General features: G+C 38.7%; 1 protein-coding gene across 2 annotated transcripts in view; it reads right to left on the bottom strand.

Annotated features, from left to right (window-relative positions):
* Positions 1 to 27,784, bottom strand: part of npepps (aminopeptidase puromycin sensitive) — a 231,246-nt gene that overhangs the window by 5,411 nt on the left and 198,051 nt on the right. Inside the window, exons 18-22 of one of the 2 annotated variants that reach the window (XM_043674808.1) lie at positions 25,957 to 26,099; positions 13,466 to 13,522; positions 9,588 to 9,695; positions 5,295 to 5,450; positions 228 to 275 (exon numbers count right to left, since the gene is read on the bottom strand). In XM_043674808.1, the coding sequence (XP_043530743.1) occupies positions 228 to 275; positions 5,295 to 5,450; positions 9,588 to 9,695; positions 13,466 to 13,522; positions 25,957 to 26,099 (512 nt within the window). Of the gene's footprint in view, positions 1 to 227; positions 276 to 5,294; positions 5,451 to 7,878; positions 8,015 to 9,587; positions 9,696 to 13,465; positions 13,523 to 25,956; positions 26,100 to 27,784 lie in introns of those variants that run through there. The other variant, XR_006309177.1, reaches the window with a different exon arrangement.

The following is a 27,784-nucleotide window of genomic DNA, read 5'->3' on the forward strand; positions in this document are numbered from 1 at the left end:
CTCACAGTAGGAAAACAGGTATGATGGTAACAAACTGTTACTGTAATGGTATGCAACTAACTTTTCCATTTCATTCCTCTTTCCCCACCAAAAATTCTACATTTGAGAATGATGAAACTGGCACAAAGCTGGTGAACATTAATGGTACTGGAATTGTGGAACATTTACAGCTAAGCCTAAAAACTGAAAAAAAAATTACATGTAAATAATTGAGAATTTACTTTTACCTTTATGTCAGCAGCCATCTTGTCACCAGCAAAACCTTCGACTGTTAGCTAAATTTGAGAGGTAAAAGATCAGTCAGTAAATAGATGACAAAATATCTTTCTATTCAAGAAAAAAGAATCAATATTTAGTAGAGATATTAATTTTGGTCTTTTATACTCTGGATGTAATGCAAAAATCTAATCTTCATTTTATTAAAAGTGGTACAACCTTACAACTACCAGAATAACTTAATAGGGGAATTCTTCTGAGTAGTCTTCTGGAGATAGGGTAGTGTTAGCCATGGCTTAGTTAGCAGCACTCTAAACTCAAGAGACTGTGGCTTCAATTACTATTCTAAAGACTTAAACATAATATCTAAGCTGATGCTCTAGTACAATGCTAACACAGTACTGCACTTTCATACTGACACGCAAAATCCTGTGTCACAATTTGAAGGAGAGTAGGGGAGCTTCCAAGCCAACTTCAATCTCTCGGCCAACATCACTATAACAGACTATCACATCAAGGTGAAGCCTGCAGCTCCTCCAATAATCCTCAAGAGCCCCCAAGGATGTGTTCTCAGCCCCCGACAGTACTCCCTATACACCCACAACTGTGTAGCCAAAATCCAAACAAATGCCAAGTTTGCTGATGATACCACTGTAGTAGGACAAATATCAAACAATGAGTCAGAAAACGGAAAGGAGATGGAGGGCTTGGTGTCTTGGCACAAGATAACAACCTCTCTCTCAATGTCAGCAAAACAAAAGAACTGATCATTGACTTCAGAAAGAAAGGAGAACGCACCCCCGCTTAGCTTTATGTTTACTAATCGTCAATTAGAGTTACTTGCAAACATCACCAGTTTAGCTGCTGTACACGACAATCCTTTCTCAACCACTCCCTCACCTCCACCTTTGATACTCTTGTTACTAACAAAAGATTTAACTGTCTCTTATCCAGGAAGATGGTATAGTTGCCATCTTTATTCCCTCAGGTATAGCATAATCACCACACAATTATCAGATCTGATTGCAGCATATTAAGCACCATCTCACTTTTTTGTAATGTTCATCCAAGAACACTTAGTTGCTACATCTCTTACCCTTTGCTCATGCCCCCATTTTACCTGCTTCCATTGACAGCTGTGCCTTTGACTGCTCCCTAGAAATCCTTCTTTAAACCTTTCTTCTCTATTTTCAGAATCTCCTTAAAGCCTATCACTTTGACAAAGCTTGTGGTTACAACACCTAATATCTTATTTTGATTCAGTACTTTAAGAATACACATCTGCGAAGTGCCTTGTGATGTTTCTCCTTGTCAAGAAATGCTGGAGATCACAGCGGGTCAGACAGCATCCATGCAGAGAGCGCGAGCAAGCTAACATTGAGTCTAGATGACTCTTCACAAAGACACTGACGAACAGTCAGATAGAATTGAAACATTAGCTTGCTCTGTCTCCACAGATGCTGTCTGACCCCTTGTGATCTCCAGCATTTGTGGTCTTCAGTAGATTACAGCATCTGCAGTAATTTGCTCCTATTTGTTGCTCGTCAATTTTGCTTTACAAATGCAGCTCATTGTTTAGGAGTGCTCCTAGGTTTCTTTTGATGTGTTGCCCAATTGCAGTATATTCCCTGGAGATAATGGAGACCCCAGTAAAATCTCTCCATCAGGGCAACATGGTAGCTCAGTGGTTAGCAGTGCTACCTCACGGTGCCAGGGACCCAGGTTTGATTCCATGCTTGGGTGACTGTGTGGAGTTTGCACATTCTCATCGTGTCTGCGTTGCTTTCCTGTGTGCGCGCCGGTTTTCTCCCACAGTTCAAAGGCATGCAGGTTGGGTGAATTAGCAATGCTAACTTGCCCATGGTGTTCAGGATTGTGCGGGCTCGGTGGGTTAGCCATGTGAAATGCAGGTTACAGAGACAGGGTGGGTCTGGGTGGAATGCTCTTTGGAGGGTCGGTGTGGACTTGATGGGTCAATGTGGTTCTATGATTTTAAGACTCTCAACTCTACGGGGCAGTATACTGCTTGACTGTTCATCTAAAATCAAAACTCAAATGAAAATAAATTCTAAATGTCATCATCCACACCATATCCTATCCATCTATGTCTCTTTAAAAATATTTTTTCATAGGATATGGTTTTAATAATTTTCCACCACAGGAAGATTAGAAAAATTAAAGCACACAGAATAGGAAGTAAGAGTACTGGCATGTATTAACGACTGGTCAACAGACATAAAACAGTAGAAATAAATAGGTCATTCTTGCATTGGCTGGCTGTGATGAATGGAGTAGAGTCAGAGATGTAAAGCATGGAAGCAGACCATGCCGACCAGATATCCCAACCCAATCTAGTTCAACCTGCCAACACCCGGGCCCATATCTCTCCAAACCCTTCCTATTTATATACCCATCCAAATGCCTTTTAAAATGTTGCAATTGTACCAGCCTCTACCACTTCCTCTGGCAGCTCATTCCACACACGTACCACCCTCTGGGTGAAAAAGTTGCCCCTTAGGTCTCTTTTATATCTGTCACCTCTCACCCTAAACCTATGCCCTCTAGTTCTGGACTCCCCAACCCCAGGGAAAAGACTTTGCCTATTTACCCTTTCCCTGCCCCTCATAATTTTGTAAACCTCTATAAGGTCACCCCTCAGCCTCCGACGCTTAAGGGAAAACAGCCCCAGCTTGTTCAGCCTCTCCCTATAGTTCAAATCCTCCAACGCTGGCAACATCCTTGTAAATCTTTTTTGAACCCTTTCAAGTTTCACAACATCTTTACCGTAAGGATCAGCATTTGGGCCCCAGCTGTTCAGTATATGAATGATTTGGAAGTGGGGATCAAAATACATTACTTCCAAATTTGGGATGATACCAAGTTAAGAGGAATTATGTTGTGAAGAACCTACAAAAAGCTTCAGGAGGATTTCTACAGGCTTGGTGAATGGACAAAAATACAGCCGTTGGGATATAATGTATAAAATGTAAGGTTTTACACTTTAGTAGGAGAAACAGATGTGCAGAGTAATTCTTAAATAAGAGGTAGTTGGAAACTGCAGATGTACAAAGGGACCAAGATATCCTTGTTGAAAAATCACTGCAGGCTAACATGCAGATGCAGTAAGCTATTAGAAAGGTTAATGGAATATTAGCCTTTAACACAAGAGGATTTGAGCACAGGAGTAGTTAAGTCTTGCTTCAGTTGTATAGGAACTTGGTTAAACTGAACCTGGAGTAGTGTGTGCAATTTGGTGTCTATCTCATGAAACATATTATCGCTATCAACGGAGTGCAAATACTCACCAAACTTGTTTATGGGGTGGTGGCACTGTCGTATGGAGAGAGATTGGGCAAACTGAGTCTGTATTTTCTAGAGTTTCGAAGAATGAGAGGTAATCTTATTGAAGCTTGTAGAGTACTTAAAAGGGTTAGACAGGGTAGATGCAAGTAAGAAGTTTCCCCTGGTTGGGAAGTCGAAAAATAAGGAGTACAATTAAAAAAAAGGGAGATGCTACTTGGGTCTGAGATGAGGAGAAACGTTTTACTCAGAAGGTTGTGAACCTTTAGAATTCTCTATTACAGTGGGCTAAGATGTTCAGTCTTTTAGTATGTTTAAGACAGAGATTGATAAATTCCTGACCACCAGTGGCATACATGGCTTATTGGATTGGATGGAATGGGTAAAAGGCATCAAAAATGTTTGACCTGCCATGCTTGTGTTGGACTCCTATTTCTAAATTAAATTAAAAATCATTGACTTAACCTAAAGAGTCTTCCAATTGTGCTGGCTGTTGCTATTTTTGTAACTTCCTCCATAGTCTGTGGGGTCTGATCTGCATTGATCCCTGCACTTTGCTCCATCAAAAGTAAGCAGTGCCTTCAGCAATTCTGGCCCAACCTACCCAAACACCTTTTCAATGTCCATCATCCCCAGGAACTTACCCATAAGCAAACTCTGATCCATCTGCAAACAACATTCCCTTTCCTTAAACTGTATTAAGTGCCTCAGTACATTGCTTTATTTTCTGCTTCAAAGAACATTTGGAATGCTAGCTATTTGCAGGTACTATATGAATCTAGATCCATGCTCAACTCAATCAGTGTTAACTGTGTTTCTTTGTTTTTCTACTTTTTAGTAAGACAGACTGTAAGGTTTAACTTTTTAAACTTTGATTTATTTTTCTGCTTTGTATCAAGATACCTTTGTTCCTAAGTTGGCGCCGTAAGTTGGGACTTGTAAACTTTTCATTGTACTCATGTGAGTACATGTGACAATAAACCTAAATCAGTTCAATGCAACTACGGAAGCAGTCGCAGGGGCTAAGAAAGGGTGCAAGCTGGAGGAGGATTCCAACCTGAATTCCATGAATTCTCAGACAGAAGATAATTTTCATGCTTGGGTAACCTGCTAGGGGACTTGCTCCCTGAAGGTGAGCAAAATAACCCATCATGCTGTCTGTCTGTTCAGATATTCTTTGAGTTTTCTTTTTAATCTTGGGAGTCTGTAGGTTATTGCATTGTAATATTAAATTATTTTGATGGAGCTTTTAAAAAAAACATTCCTTGAAATCATGACCAAAGAACTTGAGAAATCCTTGTAAAAGACATCTTGAATTCCCTGTTCCATCCGAGTTGATGAAATTCCAGATTTTTCTGTTCCTTTTCTGCTCAAGACTATCTTGGCAGACAGTTCAATAATACCATGAATGGAAACACAAGTATTCCAATAATCTGCAGCAAGCTCAATTTGGGAATCTACATTTCAGCTATGTTTCACAGCTCTTATTATAGGACACTTGCAGCAGAAAGAAAAGTAGAATAATGCTGCATATAGATTTATAATAGTTCAGGAATGGAACATGATAACTATCAAACTGCCATACTTGGATGTGGCAGGACATCATTTTAGTTATCCTTCTCTATGAGGCCAATTCAATCACATTAAGTACTCGACTCATCATTGTGAAGTGGTTTGAATAGCTAGATATTCCTGCTGAAGGAAGCAATATTGAGTCCTTGAATTGAAAGTAAAGGCATAATGGACTCAGGGCAGTTGAGAACATTTTCTGTGTTTACCTTGATTAATCGTGCTATTAAAAAGCCTCCTTGATAGCGATTGTACAGTTCTTCCCAGTTATCTTTTACAAATTTCCAGGCAGCTTTCCTACCCATTAAACTTCCACCTGATACGCCACCGAGTACAAAAACCGTGTCCTGGGGACGAACCTCTTCCTACAAGAACAACAAAAGCACTGTGGTTAACACAAAAAAAATCTTTTTATTTTTGCAAACATTTTTCTTCCTTTGCTGTGCATCAGTTCCACGAAGGCTAAAGCACTGTATGCAGAAATGAAACCAAACAATGTATTTATAGCTTATAGGCTTAAACACCTCTTCATTTTTTCAATTCCTTCACTAAAGGTAATGACTTTTGCTGAGGTATGGTCCTCATAACCTACAGCAGACTGGTGTAACCTTATCCAGTGAGCCACTTGTCCCTGTCTAGACAATAATTGGTGGCGGTTCGTTCAGTTGTAGTGGGATATCATTGCTGATGGTATTCAGCCGATATCTACAGACTTTGCAGCAATACACACTACGGCAGCAGCCAGCGTCACCAGAAAGGGAAAAAGTGGGTAACACAAGTGGTTTTCCCATTTCATTCGTCTTCCCTATCTTGGAGGACTCTGGTCCCTCAAAGCTGCTTTTCCTGAAAATGAGCCAAACAACATACAAACAGGGCTCGTTAACTAGATCTCCTTCACATGGTTTGACAGTGCGTTAACCACCAAGTATCAGGGTGCATTGACTTCCAATTTTACTTCATAATTTTCAGGATCAGAAATAAACATGAAACACAGGACACGTGATTAAACTTGTCCATCTGTCTGGTAGCTATAAAGAATAAAAGTTAGGACATATTGCATGAAGACGAGAATTTGTTTTTTATGTGGTCAGGGAGGTGGTGTTCGAGAAAGGGGGAGCAAAGAATGAATGATAGTTGCCTTCATGCTGATTGTCTCCCAGCTTTCCTCTCTGACTCAACCAGCACTTAGCTTAAAAGTAGAAGAACAAAGACAGAACCTCTGGTTCAAGGCAAGAAATGTTTAACTTTCTTATACAATGTTCAAGACCTTTTGTAAAACCAATTCCTTGGGGTTTGAATTCTGCTATGTTTTTAGTTTCTGTGAAGAAAGAACATAATATGCAAGATTTTGCTTATCCCCATAATCAGGACCAGTACTTGACAATGTAAAATCAGTTCAAATTCCACTGTTATTGTTTAGAATTGCTTTCGGTATCTGAAATTCTGAATATTTCTCTGCAACAATTAAGAAAAACCAGTAGCTTTACCCACATGCTGAACATCACCCAAGTTAAAACAAAAGATTTGAAGTGGGTTAGGTAACACTTCACTTAGTTTTCAAAATCCTGTAGATGTAAAAAGGAAAAAGACTGTGGGAAGTAGTGGAGGCGAATAGTATAGATGCATTTAAGGGAAAACTAGACAAACATGAGGTAGAAAGAAATAGTAGGTTATATTGATAGAATTAGCTAAAAGGAGGTAGGCTTGCATGGAGCTTAAATGACAAATAGATCATTTGGGCAAAATGGCTTATTCTTCTGCAAAGTATCTGTAATTCCACCTAAGTAAGGATTTCTACAGCCTTCAATCTTATCAAAGTCGTCAGGTCCATAACTACCAATTCAAACCTTGTCAGTCTTCAGTGGCTTGCATTTACGCAATCAGACCTTGGATCAAGCAGGGTTCAGGTTGCAGTGGATAATTAAACTAGGACGTATAGAAATAATTTAATCACCTTAGAGAAGTCAAATATTCTGTAGGAAACTGGCTTGGGTAAGGCAAATGCACTATAAACGTGGGTTTCAAAGTTTATAAATGAACAAGTTGGCAGGAAATGTAAGTAGATGCAAATCCATGAAAATTTGGAGGCTACACCTTTTAAGAGCAATAGGGATCCAATTAGCAAGGTGCAAATGGGAAAGTATTACAGGTAGGGGAACAAGGGAGATCCAGGCACTATATGCAAAACCATTGGTGTACAAGCAACATTGCCTATTAAATTGTTTCAAGATAATGATGCTTTATATTAGTGATGAAAAGTAATAGTGAAAATGTCAGGTAAAACGTGATAACAAACGCGACTTCAATACATTACAGATATAAATCTACACATATACATCCACTAAGTCTCTGTGCATGCAAAGATAAGCATAAAATCAAATATAATTTTCAAGCAACAGCAGTAAGGGCAGGTAAGCTCATGCAGCAGGGCAGTGGTCTCAGTTGTTCTAGTTTGTGCACTGACTGCACTGGGCAGAAGAATCCATTACCATTTACCAGGGGCAGGAAGCTATAGTTAACTGATCTACCTTAACTTAAAACCCACTATTTAAGCTGTTAATATGGCAAACAAGGGCTAAATCTCTAGGGCATTTTATTTTTGCACAATACAGCTGCAAATGAAAACAGACTATAAATCCCACTGAAGTCCAGCTTAATGAAAAGAACAGAATGTACCATGTACAGTAAAGTTTTTCCAGCATGTTTATACTAATGTAACTAAGAAAGTAAAACACAAATTTGAAGGTTATTGCATCAGTCAAGTTTCCAACAACACTTTTTTCTTTGATTTACTCTTTTCAAAGCGTAGTCTGCTCACACCCCCTATAAGCGCATCTCCTGTTAGTGGATCATCTCATCTCGGTGGTTCATTCATGGAGAATACCGTGGCTGAGAATGTCGCGCCCTCCCAGCTGGTGGTGAGCAGATCCTGCAGGGAAAAAGAGTGACAGAAAACCTGTGGTTTAGGCCCCTGAGCAGACCAGCCAGTTAGAAGAGTGCGCATCAGGGGAAATGGCACAGACATGGGTCTGACAGTTATTATAAGGGAAGTTTTTGGTGGATTTGGAAGCTTGGGTTATTTTCTACTCCTAAACATCCTGAAAAGGGAGTCTGAAACCAACACATTTCTCTAAATAAGTTCAAAAATATTCCTCAACAATGGCAGGACTGAACCTTCCATGGGGCACTTCAGCTTAGTATGTGCTCAGAGAAATGCAGCACAGAAACCAACTGGTAACTTTTAAGTTTAAATTTAACAGAATATTTCCTGATGCTAGATTATTGGGGGTGTTTCAAGCTTAATATTAACAACTATGATAAAGTTCAAGTGAAATTACATCAGCAATATAACTGTATATTATCAAAGTAGTATTTGCAATTAGCACTAATTTCTGATCTTGAGTTTTCATTCTTAAGGACCCATATCAATAAGATGTTAGAAACTTCCTGCTGCTTAGTAGGTGGGACAGAAGGGGGGACCATGATGGGGAAAAGTTTAAGTCGTCAGCTATGCTAACCACTGCTAGCATCCATAAACTAAGCCCTTTTCTCAAAGTTGGTATGCACTAGTTTGAAAGGTGGGAAGAGGAATGCTAATATAAGTTTAGTTCTTTTCACCATTTTCATTTACAAGTAGCCATGAGCATTTCTTAGTTAAAGCGTTGATAAACTTGACTTTACACCCAACAATTGGTTAAATAACAAACAACGATGGTTGTAGGTGGTTTCATGAGTGGCTCAAATCAGGACTAGATCTTGTATTGTCTGTGGTGCCATACTTGTTCTTTTGGAACTTGATGTAATGATTCTGCAAATAAAAAGTGGGATAGAGGTTGGAGAAGTGTCTATGTACAGTGATGTCCTCTATGAAAGAAGTGTGCAGTTTGAGATCCATATAGAAAAACGGAAAGAGGAAGGACAGGAATTAATGATGGTTTACTAATTAAACTTTATGGATGGGTAAATCCCCTTGTATCAGTGCCACATCACAGTAAAGTTCAAATGAAACATTCGTTATGCTTGCGGCAGAAATTCTGCTGAGCTGATTGAGAGAATGAAGGAAAAGCAACAAAAGGATCAGGCACTACAAATCGATTAATTCATTTCTAAAGATATAAAAACAATCCTTGAACTGCCAAAAGATAACACGTGAATTAAAATTAAAATTTTCACTTTAAAATGAATATTAAGTACTGGAGATAGTCATAAAATAAGACTAGCACACAGTCCAGTGAAGGAAGTACTAACTGTGAAGGTATTTGTTTTCAGATATGACGGTATTTGTGGGAAGTTGTTACAAGTTACACAATGAAGTCCTGAAGGGTCGTCTTAAGCAAGTGAATTTCATTTGACAGAAACGCATGCAGGTAGGGGAGAGATGAAGATCTTCCTGTGACCTTTCCATTGTGCACTTTAGTCTGACTTGCAATTAAATGCACAACAGGAAACTGCAATGGAAGTAACCTGGGCAATCATGTGGTGGATAGTAAGAAGTAACATACCGACATAGCAAAGGTCAAAACCTTCTGAATGAGGTCAGGGTGAGAGATAGCACCCAATAACCTTTCAATTCGGACCTTCTCTTCTTGTAGATCTGCTTGATTATGTAGCTGTAAAAAGGAAGGGAGTTTGATCAGCCTAAATAGCCTTTAAAAACATGCATTTAATTACATTCTATGCAATTTCCTGTCACCAAATGGATTTTTGTTCACGCAGTCATCTTCAACATGACCAAGAACCAACATGAGATTTTTGAATTTCCACCTCATTTTCAAATTTATCCTCTATAATCACCATCCAAGATACTGAAATTTAGAATCACTGATTGTACGACCCAGGTTGTGGCTATTTTGCACACTGCAACTGTCTCAATTCTCAAATAGCCATCTCTAATGTCAATTGCCTGACCTTACCACTCACTTTATTAAATTTTCCTTTTTCAAGTATTTACCCACTTTCCTTTGAAAACTATTATATATTATGTATCTATCACTATTTCTCATATCAAATCTATGCACTAATAATCTTTTGAGCAAGAAAATTTCCTCTGACTTCTTCCTTTGTTCTTTTGATGACATTATTATGCCTTCTAGTTACCGATTCACCAAACAGTGGATATAGCTCTTTCTGATTTAGTTTACTGAATCTCCATCTTGATTACTCCCATCACATCATCTCTTAACTTTCCATGTTCAAGTAGAAAAAATGATCAGTTTACTTATCTCACCATACTAACTGATGGAAGCTCGAGGCTTTTTTTTGAGGTGAGGTACTCAGTCCTCGGCTCACACCAAGCATCAGTGATAACAATTTTGGTTGGTCATGATTCTAAAATTCACAATGGCTTATTTAATGCCAGTCTTGGTTCAGGGCAACATTATAAATTAATCAAAACCTTGTGAGTTCAAACTCTATTCCAGAATTGAACATAAAATACAGGTTAATACTTGTGACCTGCTGAGAGAGCCATTCACTTTTGAAGGCCCCATCTTACAAATTAAACATTAGACATGGCCAACCTGAAATGGACAATGACAATACTTCAAAAAGAAAGGAGGAGAAATCTTTCGAATGGAACAGCCAATATTTATCACTCAATAAAAAACATTAAAACACATAGGGCCATTTATCTCACTGCTGTTTATGGGCAATTGTACTGCACAGATCAGATTCTACTATAAAATAGCAACTGTACATCAAAACATCGTGACGGATTGGAAGAGTTCCTAAGAACTTGACAAATAGTTTATAAACACAAGCTCATCTTCATTAGACATTGAGGCCATGAAAGATATTTTGCAGTACAGAATACAATAACAAAAGCATTTTTCTTCCTGAAGGATTCTTCCAGAATTCTAACTTTTCTCTCTACAAATTCTGATTGATCTCCCCTTATGCCACCCTTCTCCACACACCATACATATGGTGTGTCTGTCAAAGTTTGATCATTTGAGCTGCACAGGCACTCTGTAATAACAACCCTGTCCTATGGGTGGCACTATAACCCTGTATACCGTCAGGCAGTCAGAAAACATGTAGCAATTTTGCATGGAGCATGTGCAAACACCAAACGCTTTAAAAATGAACTAGGAGAAAGTGAGGACTGCAGATGCTGGAGATCAGAGCTGAAAATGTGTTGCTGGAAAAGCGCAGCAGGTCAAGCAGCATCCAAGGAGCAGGAGAATCGACGTTTCGGGTATGAGCCCTTCTTCAGGAATGAGGAAAGTGTGTCAAGCAGGCTAAGATAAAAGGTAGGGAGGAGGGGCGTTGGAAAGGGGATGAACTTAGATTTCTCCATTTTCCTCATTTCCCCTCCCCCCACCTTGTCTCAGTCTCAACCTCGAACTCAGCACCACCTTCCAAACCTGCAATCTTCTTCCTGACCTCTCCGCACCCACCCCCACTTCGGCCTATCAACCTCACCTTAATCTCCTTCCACCTATTGCATTTTCAATGCCCCTCCCCCAAGTCCCTCCTCCCTACCTTTTATCTTAGCCTGCTTGGCACACTTTCCTCATTCCTGAAGGGCACATGCCCGAAATATCGATTCTCCTGCTCCTTGGATGCTGCCTGACCTGCTGCGCTTTTCCAGCAACACATTTTTCCAACCATTTATATAAAATGGAACCATGCATGCGATGGTCAAAAAGTTTGTCGTACTTCTGTACCTGTAAAATATATGATCCATGACTGTGGTCTTGATGTTATTTGATCAGTGAATTTCAATTTCCAATTCAGAATTAGCATTGAGCTCTTCTATTTCATTGAGAATCTCTACAAAGTCTTTCTTTGTATATCTTTCAGGATGGAAGCTGAAAAGTCCACTTTCAGGAAATGTCTTTGGAAATACTAATTATGTCTGAGAGATGACCTCATAGAGGTTTATAAAATCACAAGGGGCATGGATAGAGCGAATAGCCAAGGTCTTTTTCCTAGAATGGGGGAGTAAAAAAAACTAGAGGGCATTAGTTTAAGCAGAGCGGGGAAAGATTTAAAAATGGCAGGAGGGATAACTATTTAACGCAGAGGGTGGTGTCTGTATGGAATGAGCTTCTAGAGGAAGTGGTGGAGGTGGATACAATTACAACATTTAAGAGGTCCCTGGGTGCATATATGAATAGGAAGGGCTTACAGGGATGTATGCCAAATGCTGGCACATGAGACTAGGCCAGATTGGGATGTTTGGTTGGCGCAGGCAAGTTGAACCAAAGGGTATATTTCTGTGCTGTGTAAGCCAATCACTTTAAGTCCTAATTTATTTTATAATTATACAGAGTGGTTATTAACAACATGTGGTGAAGGCTTTTGCAGCAATGGAATTTTACATCACAACGACCTCTGATATTTATGTGATAAAGCAAACACAGTGGCCTTAACTACTTCAGTTACAATCTATTCCCAGCAGTTGTGGGCGGCACGGTGGCACAGTGGTTAGCACTGCTGCCTCACAGCGCCAGAGACCCGGGTTCAATTCCCGCCTGAGGCAACTGACTGTGTGGAGTTTGCATGTTCTCCCCGTGTCTGCGTGGGTTTCCTCCGGGTGCTCCGGTTTCCTCCCACAGTCCAAAGATGTGCAGGTCAGGTGAATTGGCCATGCTAAATTGCCCGTAGTGTTAGGTAAGGGGTAAATGTAGGGGTATGGGTGGGTTGCGCTTCGACGGGGCGGTGTGGACTTGTTGGGCTTAAGGGCCTGTTTCCACACTGTAAGTAATCTAATCTAATCTAATCTAATCTAATCTAATCTAATCAGTTAGGCAGTCTCAATAAGACGGCAGCTAGGCTGTAAGTGACCAGATTCTGCAGGAAAACTTTGGAATGAAAACTTATAGCTAGACAAATTCAACAAGAGCCACAACCGAAAGTTAAAAAGGGACACCATTTCACCTTTTCTACAAGGCCACACAAAACTTTAAATGAATCCTAGAACTAAAAATTCACTGAAAACATTTTAACTTCAAAAGATCATTCCAAACTTCCTTCCTTTGTTTAAAACATCAACTCCATTACAGGTTGTGACCCAGGATCAAGTCCCATCTGCTCCAATAGTGTATCACAAAAGCACTGAACAGGGAGATTAAAAATATATCCTAACCTTCCAGTGAGAACCACTGGACAGTGATCAGTGACCTAAACCATCGTCAATACTCCTCTTAGGCACTTCAGGCACTGCTGGCTGTTTCTAATGCTGATCTGATTAAGGTTAATTAGCTCAGCATAAAAGGTGAATCCTAAGAGGGATCTTCCAGCTCTGTATTGCTTTGGAGAAAACTGCGACTTGTCATCACTATCTTTTTTCTGTTTACAGCTATACTAAAATGCTAAAAGAGAAAACTAATTATAAAACTTGGATAACATTTTAGGTATAGAAGCAGCCACTTACCTTTAACATTGTATCTAGCGTTGTAGAGTCTCCATGTTTCAGAACTGTTAAATATACCTGAGGAGAAAACAGAAAACAGATGATTTCCAGTTGGAACAAATACAAGTTCTCCTTATTGTTGGAAAAGGACACAATCATAACGACTTCCTATTTAGAGTGGAACCTTGATTATTAGCCATAACAAAGGGACTCCCTGGTAGATTTTTGAATAGCAGGGATTCCAAAGCCCCGGTTGCAGAATACAGTTCTAACAGATCAGACAGTACTGTAAATTTCAGGCAGAGCTAAGCACATATAAACACAAGTTGTTTGTAACAAAGAATTAGTGAGTTTTGCATTGGTGAAGTAAAAGTACATTTGAAAGGATAAAATATATATATATTAAACATTACTCCATTGGCTGTAAAGTGCTTTGGCACTACATAAATGCAAGTTTGTTTTTCCCCAAGACGTTTGTTCAGATATTGAAATAGATGATCAAAGATGGTTGAAAGGATTTAAGTAAAACTGCAGAACTTGGTTAAGAATGCTTTTACTTTATCAGATTGCAGAATTTGAGATGTATCCCACATGTCGTGAAATGCTTTGCAGCTATGTTACAGTCTGAGAAATCTGAATTTTAATTTTGTCTTTTCAAATTTGTCCATGGCCAAATGCATCATTATCTTTACAGTCTCCTCCAGCTTCAAAAGGGATTGATCATTTAAAGCTGAGAGCTGTGAATATTTGGAATCTTTTCTCACAGACCGTTGTAGAAACTCAAATGGCAACCACATCAGGCTGAAAGATTAATTTTTTGGTTTTTCAGGGAAACAGATGGGTTGGAAATTGGGAAAGTGGAATGAGATAAAACATCAGCTGCAATCGTATTGAAGGTGCAGCAGGCTCATAGATAGCATCATAAAGCACAGAACCAGACCCTTTAGTCCAATTCATCCACATTGACCAGACATTCCAATCTGATCTAGTCCCATTTGCCAGCATTTGGCCCATATCCCACTAAACCCCTCCTATTCATATACCTATCCAGATGTTTTTTAAATGTTGTAATTGTACTAGCCTCCACCACTTCCTCTGGCAGCCCATTCTATACAAGCACTACCCTCTACATGAAAAATTTACCCTTCAGATCCCTTTTAAATCTTTTCCCTCTCACCTATACCCTCTTGTTTTGGACTGCTCCACCCTAGGAAAAAGACTTTGGCTATTCACCCTATTCATGCCCCTCATGATTTTATAAACCTCTATAATGTCATGTGTCAGTCTCCAACACTGCAGTAAAATAAGCTCCAGCCTGATCCACCTCCCCCATAGCTCAAACACCCCAGTCCTGGCAACATCCTTGTAAATCTTTTCTGCACCATCTCAGGTTTAACAACACCTTTCCTATAGAGTGACCAGAATTGTACATAGTATTCTAAAAGGTGGCCACACCAATGTCTTGTACAACCATAAAATAATATCCCAACTCCTATACTCAATGTTCTGACCAATGAAGGCATACACTTTCTTCACCACTGTCTTCCTGCAACTCCACTTTCAAGGAACTATGCATCTGCACTCCGAGCTCTCTTTGTTTGGCAACACTCCCCAGTTATGTCTGCTCCTATTTCTTCAGATTCCTCTAACTCTGGTCTTTTGAGCATCCTTGGTTTTAATCACTCCGCCCTAGGTGAATGTGGCTTCAGATGTCAAAGTCCAAAACTTTGGAATTTTCTCTCTAAACCTCTTAGCCCCTTTAAAACTCTACTTAAAACTTACCTCCTTACTAAACATTTAACCTAATGTCTCCTAATGGGTGGTCAAACCTACTTTGAACACACTCCTGGGATGTGCCTTGGGAGGTTTTACCATGTTATAAATGCAGGTTGTCCCAATTTATACTTGAAATTAAAAACTAATTTTAAATCAACTTCCTGTTGGGGTTATAAGATGGTACTACATTTTGACATTAGAGAAAAACTATGAATAAATTTACAAACGTTTTTGAAAATAATATCACATCTTCTAATCATGACCTATATAGATCTAAATGAAAACTTAAACATTGCCATTCAGAATACTAGAAAAATTCATGTGACTTAGCATTAAAGCAATTATGTTGTTCGATTAACTACTAGGCACAGCACTGACCTACATTCAAGAGGACTTAAGGCAGAGTTGATAATCTGAGAGATGAATAAGCCTTCAATAGTTTACTGTAATCTTTACTCATAATTAGAATAAAGAAAATACAATATATTAATAACAGGCATTGTGCACTGTGGTTCTCAATTTGAAGTATTTAATATTTAGACACTAACTGGCCTGCCTCTTTGAAAGCCCTTGTGGGGAATTGACCTAAACGGATTCTGAGGTAAGCTAAAGGCTAAGAACAGAGATTGGTGCTTTTTGCAGATTCAAAGCTGCTTATCTACTCTGCTAGGAATATCAGAGTTATGGAGAGAAAATGGGCACTTTCCTCTCTTCATAAATATTTTTAAAAAATACCATTCAGCTCTGATGCGTTAATGGTTTATACAAATTAACATTTTGGGGGAAAACAATGAATACTTAAAAATGTTTTCTTTAGTTCTATACATACACTTTTTGATCAGCCAGATAAAATCTGGATCAATTAACAAATTTGATACTATAAGCAAGTACTTAGTGTGAAGCTGATCCTGCATTGAGGTGGTACACAGTTGCCATCTATATCAACAGTTGCTGCTCACCCAAGACCCTGAATACAACTTACTATAATGATCACAACGAAAGTGTTTAAGATAACAACTGAACAAATGTTTCACATAGTTCATAACACTGGAACACAGGCTGTACCCCTCTGCAAGGTATCCATTAAAATAGTAGTTTTTTCACTAATTATACAACAAAATGTTTGTAACATGGCATATCCAGCCATTCTGGCTAACCTCTCCACTGTTCCACAAATTGAGAACACTTTAAGATAAAGTTTTATCAATCTCCGTAAGATACCAGTAAATGCTGCAGATATTCCCTTCTCTAGGTTAGAGTTATGGGTTGCTCCTTGCCAACTACTTTCCTACTAGCATCCAACCAAATGAGTTAACCAAATGCTCCTCTGTTCAGGTCAATTGATACAAACTTGGTTGGGGCAAAGAGAAGGAAAGATAAACACTGGTAAGTGATGCACCACTGTATAGAGAAAAGGAAAAAAACCCTCCTACCTAGAGGATTTTGATTTGCTATTATTCCCAAGTGCTAGATATGTTTCAATATGGTGCCCCCGCATGCATCAATGTCTGCAGGCTACCCAAGTACATGGGATACCCTCAACCTATCCTCCTCAATGTTCACCACTGATCCACTGGATTGTCATTAGTCACTGATTTTCTTTTCTTTCACCTCATGTAATTTGTGATATTGCCAAGACTGTCCTTACACAGGTCAGCTGAGTGTAATAAACATAATTGTTTACACAAGTTTTACAAAAAAGGATTCAAAGTTACACCTGAAATGTGCATTATTTTCTGAAGGTCATAAAAAGAACTATGCAGCTCAATGCCTCAGTTCAGTGCTACAACTAGCACTTTGGTGACCTTCAAACATTTGAATTCAGTCCCACTTATAATGATATAGGAACTGGTTGCTGCAGGAAGGCAAGAAAAAGAATGAATTTCAATTAAATACGATACGTCCAAAGCTCGTAAGTTAAAAATCCTGTTCTAAAAGGCTACTGTGGGAATGAAATATCTATTGAGTTACACTTCCATCAAGAATGTAGTAGGCAACAAGAACATTCCTACACATCATATTACATTCCGACAGAATGATTTCTGGAGATCTGTCATATTGTGCTTCGACACCTCTCCCCAGAATAGAGTACATTTCAGAGCACAGATGGCCACACCAGTAACTATTCCTTTGCAAGATTACAAGTGCATAGCTGCTTCCAATTTACATTTGTGATCAAGTTTCTTTCACAATCATAAGACACCCTAAGGTGCTTTACAGTCAATGAAACACTGTTGAAGTGTTGTCTCTGTTACAGAGCAGGAAAAACAAGATAGTTAATTTGTGCACAGCAGGATCCCATAAACATCCCAATGACAAAGACCAGATCATCTCTGTTGGTTAAGCATCGAAGCACTGGCCAGCACAACACTGTCTTCACAAGGACAATTAGGGATGGTGAAATAGTGCTGGCTGGCCAGCCAGCTACACCCACATCCCATGAGTGAATATGAAAAAAGCACCAGGAAGAACACTCCTCCTCAGTTTCCAAATCGTGCTGAGAGATATTTTGTCTTCATTGGAGAGAGCAGATACCTCATTCACCATCCTCAACTGTGCAGCACTCTCTCGATATGAGATGGCATAGTGGTTAGTATTAGCCACTGCTAAACCATCACTGAGGGCTTCCATCCTGTGTGGTCAACCATTACATTTTTATAATAACCTTGCTGTTAGACACTGCCTCAACATGTATTGGTAGTACTGCAGCATAAATATATTTTGCAACTCTTATTTGCTTGAATAAATGAAATTCACACAATCTAATCACAACTTCACCCTGATAGTCTGTGCAGATTACAGAATTAATACCATCAGCCTTTTTTTGTTTAATGAAGTGATACGATTGTTTTATGGGGAGTGGGATTTAAGCAAATATCCCTGGAATCTGTGGAGAAAGGATACCACACAGTGAAGGAGTAAAATATGGGCTTGGATTCACCATCAACAGTTACCATTAAAGCAGGGCCACACTGCATGAGTATGTGAGATAGGGCAGCAGAACAGAACAAAAATGTTTGAAATTGTGAAGGTCACAAGGATATCTGGTGTACTAACTACTGTGTTAAAGATTTAGTTTAGTACATTGTCAGGGAGTTACAGGCAAGCTTTACTTTGCATCTATATTTAATCTACACTTCAAACAAAGCTGAAGCAAACGGTTCCTTTCTCCGAACTGAATTCCCACATTGACGACAAAGCATTACCAGAAAACTTTTTCTGTACCAAGTAACCAACCACTATAACCTACAGGAATTGCACTATTAAATATGTCAATGCAGTCCTGTGGAAAATGGTACTTATTAGACAAGGCACTACTTTTTCTTTCTAAAAATGTGGGTGTTGCAACTCAAAATTGAATCATTTTCATTTACAATGCACTGAACAAATACCTGCTTAGAAGGAACTGCAACAAAACTCCCTTGGGAAAGATACAGCAGGGGGGGGGAAAAAAAAAAAGAGGTTTTTAGTGAATTCAGCTGAATTTTGCACATTCTTTCATTAAATTGTTACCACGTTGATAGGAAACCATCAATACTAATTGGGAATAATAGGACAGAATCTTGTTGAAATTTTCTGATTCTTTTCTACAACAGTGCAAGAAATGACATAGCAATACATAATGTACTGTAATGGTGGAAGATCAGGCTAGGTAAAATAAAATGCTTCCCTGATGAGAACGGGAGTGCTTCATTTCTGATTCATCTCGTATTCACCTTAAAGTGATGCAAACTTTAATCCCTTGAAGCACAAATGGGCCCAACTCATTTTCTGCAATACTGTAGACAGACCTAACTAGGCTCTATCAAGACACTGATCTTGATAATTATCCTGGTGCATGCTTTTCTGACTCTTTATTAAGGTGATCAGTTTATTGAATCCTCTATCATATATTCTGAATATAAAAGTTTCTTATGAGCAAAAACTTAGTTCTATAAGCTTCCACTATAGACATCACAAACAACTTTAACACCTTTGGTGCTCTCAGTAGTACACAAGAGATTAAATGAAGCAGTGTTCACAAATTGGAAAATCACAGCTTTCATTAACTCTCACTAACACCAGCAACAGGAATATGCTCCCGTTGAACAGAAGATTGTAGAGTCTTCCAGAAAAAAAATCAGTTAGCCAGCCTTATCCCTTGAAAAGACAAAGTCAATTAGTTGTCCAAAGATTTGCAATGCTTTCTCCTTCAGGCATTTACCTTATTCATTATTGAAAATGTGCTTCCATCAACCTTTCAAGTTGTTCATTCCAGTACCTAGCTTGTAAAAAAAATCCCTCTAATACAGCTACGCCTCTGTTGGCCTTTAATCTGAAATCAGTGTTTCCGGTTAATGATTCCCTTCCGAGTCATGGAAGTATTTTTCCTAATTATTCGAATAAAACCTTTCATAATTTTGAAGACCTTAATTAAATCTCCCATTAATCTTCATTGCTGTAAATGAGAACAGTCCCAGCCCCCTGAAGATTATGAATACTTTTACTGCTAAGGTTGACAATTTTACTGGAGCACAGTTTGAACAAGAGCTGGACAAAGTAAATTGCATTTATATAGCACTTAAACACACTAAATGTCATATTGCTTTAGAGGCAAAAACAGATACTGAACAGAAGAAGGACAACTGGAGGCATTGAAGATGAGGTTTTTGAAGTCAATGATTCAAATCCATTCCATTTCAGATTTTGTTTTCTATTTTAAATTCTCCCATGACAAATGCCATCTCCCTGTGCCCTTCAGTTATTGCACAACTTGATATCTAGGTAAAATATTGAAGTTTGTGCAAAAGATAATGAAGACCCTTTTTAGATTATTTAATCAAATGATTCTATCCCACACCTCCACAGGATCCTCCTGCTCTTCAGAAGGTGCAGCATAACACCAGAGCAAACCTTGTTTTAGATGTTAGCTGTCCAACAACTTTATTTAAGCAGGTACATCTTTGGGACTTTTTTATTTAAATAAAACTCTCTACTGCAGCTTGGACCACTCTCATGGGTGAGACCCAACTTCTCATACCTTTGAGAGTGTCTTCCCTTGCCGCGAGATCTAGGTAAGCTTTCGGTAATGCACCTGGGAAACGCAGAGCAAACCCTGTCTGGAAATTGCTTTTAGCTACTGGACTTAGGCCTTCATAAGATCTCATTCCAGTCCTTGAAAGCAATAGAGCATCACATGAGATCTTGTTTTAAGTTTAAAATAAGAAGTGAATTGATCTGTTAATAAAAATGAACACACATGAGAAACAGTCGTAATAGAATGTAACTGCAAGTAGACAGAATACTAAAAATATCACAATTCTAAGAACTAAACTAATTCTTTGCAAACAACAGTTTATTTGTTCTTGTTTAGGAATATCAAATTGGCAAGATTGACTGGTTATTTCTCAGATTTTAAAACAGTTTCTTCCAGAGGGATTTTGCAAATGTCCCTAACTTAAACAGAATATTATGTTACTTTTGTATCCCAGGAGAGTTATCTGGGCTTCCTGGATTTTGAGTATCTGACCTCTTAAATTAAAACTGAGAAATACAAATCATCAATCTCAAAATTGATAACGCTTATCTCAGACACCATGAGAATAAGCTGACCACAAACATTTGAACTTTAGCCCTTTTGTGTTTTAAAATGATATTATAGTATTATTCAGGAGTCAAGTAGGTGTCTGGACGTGTTGCTCTGCTGCCTGATTATATAATTCCCAATAATTTGTTAATTGGATATAATAAAGATCATCAGAAGAAATGCTAAGACGACAAAGTAAAGGGAACTAAAAATCTTGCAGAATTAACTTGAAAACCTGGGTCAACACAGACAATGACATAAATGGCAGCATATCTCCCATTCCTAAACAAATTTGAAGAGATCTACCTGCCAAGTGTCAGTTTGCTAGGCAACTTGTTTACTCGCCTAATTTAGCTTTCAGCAGACACAATCAACAGTACATGTACATCACCCCTCCAGCAAAACCCTCCTACCATGTGTGGAGATGCCAGCTCAATAGAGGTGCCAGCCCTGCTACCCCTCAATCCCAAAACAAACTCCAGTAGAAGACTGGGTGGTTATTGAAGGCATATGCTCCATGCCCAATGGTGGAACCATATAGAGTGTAACCATAATTACTTCCGCAACACTGATTATTTCCACTGTGATTGTCCTGCCAGCTCTGGCCTTTATATATGAATTCTGAGGTGTCCATGTGCACTGTCCAACTCTCCTTGGGGGCTTTCAGCCCGATATGCCTGTCACTCAACAGGCTTTTATCCTTGGGAACTTGCTACCTTTAATGGGTTGCATGTAAGGTGCTGGGCAATAGGACACTGTCTCTCAGAAGATGGCAACAATAGGCACGCCGATGACTTTGGTGGGCTGGAAATCTCCACATGGGCCCTGAGATCCCACTATGAAGCTAACACTGAAGTCCTGGTGCTTGCTGGAAAAACCAACATTGATTTGTTTCTTGCCTCCGAAACAAATACTAACCCATTTCTTAAGGTTCTCTTCAATTCTGTACATGCTAATTTATGCTCCTAATTTGTGTTGAACTGTATTAGATGCCTTTTGGAAGTCCTCATAGACAACATTCATACACATTCCACCAACACAATGACAATGATTCAAGAACGTGACCACAATCAACTTCTCATGGGCAATTAGGGATCGGCACTAAATGCTTGCTTTGTCGTAGCCCACGAACAAATAGAAAATAAAAAGTTAACTCAAAACAAAAACAGAATCAGATTAGTCAGACATTACCTGTCTTTCACCAATCCTCAACACTCAGTGATCATTTGGAAAATAACAGTTGATCATTAACTCAGTCTCTGGTTATAATTGCAGTGACTTTAATGCAGCGCTCCGAAAGCTAGTACTTCCAAATTAGCCTGTTGGACTATAACCTGGTATTGCAATTTTTAACTTTGTACACTCCAATCCAACACCGGCACCTCCAAATCATAAATAAAGTCAGGGAATGAAATGCATGGCTCAAAGACTGGTGCATAAAGAATGGATTTCAGTTCATGGGGCAATAGCTGGGGTGGAAAGGAGCTGTTCCAGTGTAATGGGCTTCACTTGAGTTGTCCTGGGATGAGTACCCTGATGAATTGAGCAACTGGGGCTTTCAATGAGTGCGTGTAAGTGCTCATGGATGACTAGGCAATGCGGCTGTTCGGGAGAGTGAAATCGGAAGCAGCATTGTGGCTATTTGGATCATGAAACCCAGAGGGGGACAGACTGTACAAACATAGAAAAATAACAGCAAATATGGTCAAAGGGGGAAAAATGTTAAAAGGGCCAATTAGTGGTTTTTAAACCCTTGTAGTATTTTAACTAAATAAATGAATTAATAGTACAAATAGAAAATAATGGGTATGATGTGCTAGCCATTACAGAGACAGAGTTACATGGAACTCTAATCTGGGAACTAAATATTTGGATTATGAGATTTTTCAAAAAGACAGGTAGAAGGACAGGGTAGCTTTGTTACTACGAGATGAAAAAGGTATGACAGCAAGAAGTAATCTGGATTAGAAGATATAAAAACAATATGGTTGGAGGTAAGAAATAAAAAGGGGTAGATGACATAGGTGAAAGTAGGTTATAAGCTGTCTAGAAGTAACTATGCTGGAGGACAGAATAAATCAGGATCTAATGAGGGCACGTAAATAACAAAGCAGTACATTAATCACGGGTGACTTTAATCTTCATGAGAATTGGGAAAATCAAAACAGCAGAGATAGCCACAAGGAAAATTTCATAGTGTATGTTCAGGATTATTCTCAGAATATACTGTGGATCCAAGCAAACAGGAACAGGATCTTTTGAATCTGGTAATGTGCAATGAGGCATTTTAAGTATAAAAGATCGCCGAGGTAGCAGTAACCATAACACAGTAGAATTTAGCATTCAGATGAGTGTGAGAAACCTGGATTGGAAATAACTATGCTAAACTTAAATAAGGGTAATTAAAAAGCAATAAGGGCAGAGGTAGCTGCAGTTGATTAGGAGACGAGATTAGCCGAACAGACAGCATGCCAACAGGGGCAGACATGTAAGAAAATAGTTCATGACTCAAAGACATAGTCCACTGAGGAAGAATTTGAGGAAGTGGTTCGTGGTTAATCCAGAAGGTTAAGGGTAGCATCAAATTGAAAGGAAAAAAAACAAACAGTATGGAAACAGTCAGTGATAAGTCAGAGGATTTGAAAAGTTTTAAAATGAAACTTTGAGGGTAAACGATCATCAAAAAAAAGACAGCAAGAACTTCATTAAATATATAAAAAGACAAGGGCCAAATGAACATCTGTTATATAGAGTATTGGGCTGGAGAAGTTATAATGGGGAACCAGGAAATGGCAGGGGAGTTGAATAAATACTTTGCATTAGTTTTCAGGGAGAAGACACTAATGCCATTCCAAAAGTAATGAATAATCAAGGGTCAGAAAGGGTAGAGGTAATGAATGTAATAAATACCACTAGAGAAAAAAATACCAGGAACTAAACTACTAAAGTAACAGGGCTCAAGTCTGCTGGATTTGATGAGCTGTTTCCTAGGATATGAAAAGAACTAGCTACAGAAACAGTGAAGGCACCAATAATAATCTTCCAAGAATCCTCAAATTCTCAAAAAGTCCTGGACGATTGAATAACTACGAATGTAACACCCTTAACTCAAAGGGAAGGAGACAAAAACTGTCAGCTATAGATCGTCTTAACATTTGTCATTGGGAAATGCTGGAGCCTATTATAAAAGGATGCAATAGCAAAGCATTTAGAAATTTGTAATATAATCAAACAAAATAAGCAAGACTTTATGATTGTCAAGCATAATTTCCCAAATTTATTTGAATTATTTGAGGAGGTTACAAGCAGGATAGGCAAAAGGGAATCAGTAGATGGATTAGGTTTGCATTTCCAAAACATGATAAGGTACTGCACAGGAGGCTACTTAATAGCCCACAGTGTTAGGGTAATATATTAATATATGTACAGGATTAGCTAGTTAATGGAAGACAGAAGATTGGGATTGGAGGTTGGGGAGGGGGACAGTTTCAGGGTGGCAACCTGCAACTCTTGGAATGCTACAGGGATCAGTGTTGGGGCTACATAATTACAGAATACATTCTTGACTTGGATGAGGTAGGTGAATGCAATATTGCCAACTTTGCAGGTGACACAAAACTAAGTGGAAAAGCAAATGGTGAGGATGATAAAAATAAATCTACAGAGGAATTTGACCAGGATAAGTAAGTAGGCGAAAATGTGGCAGGTTGGGGTAAATGCCTGATTACCCATTATCTGGTTAGCCAAACATCCATTGAGATTCTAGAGGACAGGGTAGATAATGAGGTTGTTTCCACTTGTGGGAAAGTCCAGGACCAGAAGACAATCTCAGAGTAAGGGGTCACCCAATTAGCTCAGAGATGAAGAGGGAATTCATCTTTCCTGGTGATTCTGTAATTCCTTAGTGTGGAGTATAATAGAGGCTGTTTTTTTTTTAAAGTGTATTAAAAACTATGAATGACAGACTTTTAATCAAATCCCACTAAAGCAGATGGTGGAATTTGAATTAAATAATCTTTTTTAATAAAGAAAAAAAATCTGCAATTAAGGGTCTGATGACAACAGTGAAATCATTGTTGATTGTCAGAAAAAATACATCTGGTTCACTCATGTCCATTAGGGAAGGAAACTGCTGTCCTTATTGGGCTGGTCGACACGTGACCCACAACAATGTGGTAGACTTTAACTGCCCTCTGTAAAAAGTAGGGAGGCAATAAAAGCTGGCCTAACCAGCAAATGTTCATGTCCTGTGAAGAATTAAAAAGACACTAAAGAAATGAAGTGGACTTGAGGATTAACAGATCTGCCATGATCTCACTTAATACCAAAGCAAACCTGAATAACTTAATGGCCTATTCTGTTCCTCTGCTTCTTGGTGAGCTGCCTTCTCGAATCCCTGCAGACCAATCTTGCTCCTATCTTAAGGAACCAGTAAGGTATCAATATTTTCAGCAGGTATCAGGCTGAATTTGTTTTTTGATATAACTGACAAAAAACTTTCAGAACTTCAATGATAGCTGGATCTTAATTATTTTTTAACACAGTTTCCTCTTTTTCATCAAAGCAGTAGATTCGTCAAACCAGCATGTTTTGGAAATTACAAATAAAACTAAAAATCACCACCAGGTTATAGTCCAATAGGTTTATTTTGAAGTACAAGCTTTTAGAACGCTGCTCTTTTGTCAGGTAGCTAGTGGAGCAACAAACCTGTTGGACTGTAACCTGGTGTTGTGTGTTTTTTAAACTTTGTCCACCCCAGTCCAACACAGGCACCTCCACATCAAATAAAACCAACAGACTGCTGCTTGATAGCCCCAGAAAAAAACTCAATGTTTTAAGAGGAAGCTAACAAATGGCTCCAAAACAGACAACAGAATAAAGGAACAGCTCCAACTCAGAAAACCATTTGAACTGTTTGGCTATGGTTCTCAGCAACTGCCGAGCAATCAACCAAATATTATCATAATTTATCAAATTAAGGAGGCATACGATTTTGCTGAGTGAAACATTTTAAAACTTATTTCCCAAACCAAAATTCAAGAAATTGATACCAAAAGTAGTCCTAGGTAAAATCTTTTCAACTTTTAATACGTTCATCTGCCCCCCCTAAATAAGGCAAAAGAAACACTGTATAAAAGCAACTTCAAGTATTAAATGAACCCAAACTTACAGGACTTCGTAGATCAGCAGACAAGATTTGTTTTCCTTCAACATGATCCTTAAACCTACGTCTTGCTTCGTCTATGGTTGGCTGGTGCCCAGCTTTTCCCAACTTTCCAAGGACTAAGCCTCTCAGGAGTGCATCTAGGTGACCTGAGACAGAAATTTAAAACAGGAGCCCATTAATGGGGTTTTTTAAAAAAAATGAACCTGACCATAGATATCCAAATTATCTTCATATCAACTGAGACGTTAAGCTTATTATATGCAAATATAAACACCACATACCAAAAATACTGCACCCATATCAACAAAATTCGTAGAGAATGCAATGGGACTGGGTTGAGTTGAGGAAGGAAAAAAAATCCGTTTTTAAACCTTACTTGGGCTGTCACCAGAGATGAATTCCCTCTTCATCTCTGAGCTAATTGACTTTGGATCATTAAAGAGTCAATTACATTTTCTAAGATTGGAGTCATGTCTGGCCAGACTGACAGGAGGTGGATAGCACACTGGCTTTTCTCCGTAGCACAGCTGCCCTTTTACAACAATATTTTTTTTTTAGCGCAGTCCTCAAGTTACTGTGACTGATTTCAAAAGTCACAAATGCTATAGTGGAATCTGAAACCACAACCTCCAGATTATCTTTCCAGGAGCATATTATCTAGATTACCATAACCCACTGTATAACCTCTCTGTAAAATTCCTATATATGTAAAGCACAGTGGAATAATGGGTTAAATGTTTGAGGAGTGGCAATCGCATCTTCTGAATAGAGTGATTTGGGACCTGGAGGTTGTAAATGCTCTGAGGGAGATATAGTTGAGAGTGAGAGCTAAGTATAGGGTGAGTCGAATTCCACTATGTATTTAATAGTACAACTTTTCTTTAGTAGTTATTTTATCTAATTTCATCACAACTCTCCAAATTTCCCTGATTTAAATAGAGATTTTTGGAGAGTTCTCGGCAGCTGGGAATTGCCCAGTGAAATCTTCAAATTCACAGACAATTCCTTTGGAGTTTGCTATGATGGAGATTTTGCAAGGTCCATACATGCAACTCCTATCTATGCTGCAATAAAACTGTCAGACTACCAGAAAATCTGGGTCAATATTTGGCCAGGACTTTTACATATGACTAGCCTTCCTTGACAGAGTATCATGTGACTTGCATTACAGAACATACAAAATCCATTACAACATATGCTGAGATATTTATAAATTTAATATTGGTAGGCAAAGCAAGGACAAAAACACACCACAGACATGAACTTGATCATTCCCAGGAATTCTGTTCAGACTTATTCACCGCAAGGAGTCATATTACTAGTTCCAAGATTGTTAATGATAGTGTCTGTCAACAGAGCCTTGCATCCAGTACATTGCTAATATTCTCCAATCTCTCTGCAGAAGTCTCTTTGAACCATACCTCACTGCATGGTTCAACAAAAATTTTATTACAGCAAAGACAAACAATTGGATTCAAGAGTAAATGATTCAGTATTTTACAATCAAAACCTTTTGGGGAAGACTGCAATATTTTGGCAACAATTTGTTCATGGTCTGTGAAATGCAGAAATTGAGAGAATGTGTCAAGGAATGTCTCAAAATACTACATCACTTGCCTTAATTATTAAGGATTAACAGTAGAATAAGATGGACATGTCACGTCTCATCAACAGTAATTCATTAATTTTGTTTAGAGTTGCATCTTTGATTAATATTCTTAGATCCAACTTCTTGTGAATTTACCACCCTCTTTTATTGACCAACGACAACTGCGCCTTCAGCTGCCTGAGCCACAGTCTGCTGAAAATCCACTACAGCCTTCCTCAAAGT

Source organism: Chiloscyllium plagiosum, chromosome 33 (genome assembly GCF_004010195.1).
Source record: "Chiloscyllium plagiosum isolate BGI_BamShark_2017 chromosome 33, ASM401019v2, whole genome shotgun sequence".
Lineage (NCBI taxonomy): Eukaryota > Metazoa > Chordata > Chondrichthyes > Orectolobiformes > Hemiscylliidae > Chiloscyllium > Chiloscyllium plagiosum.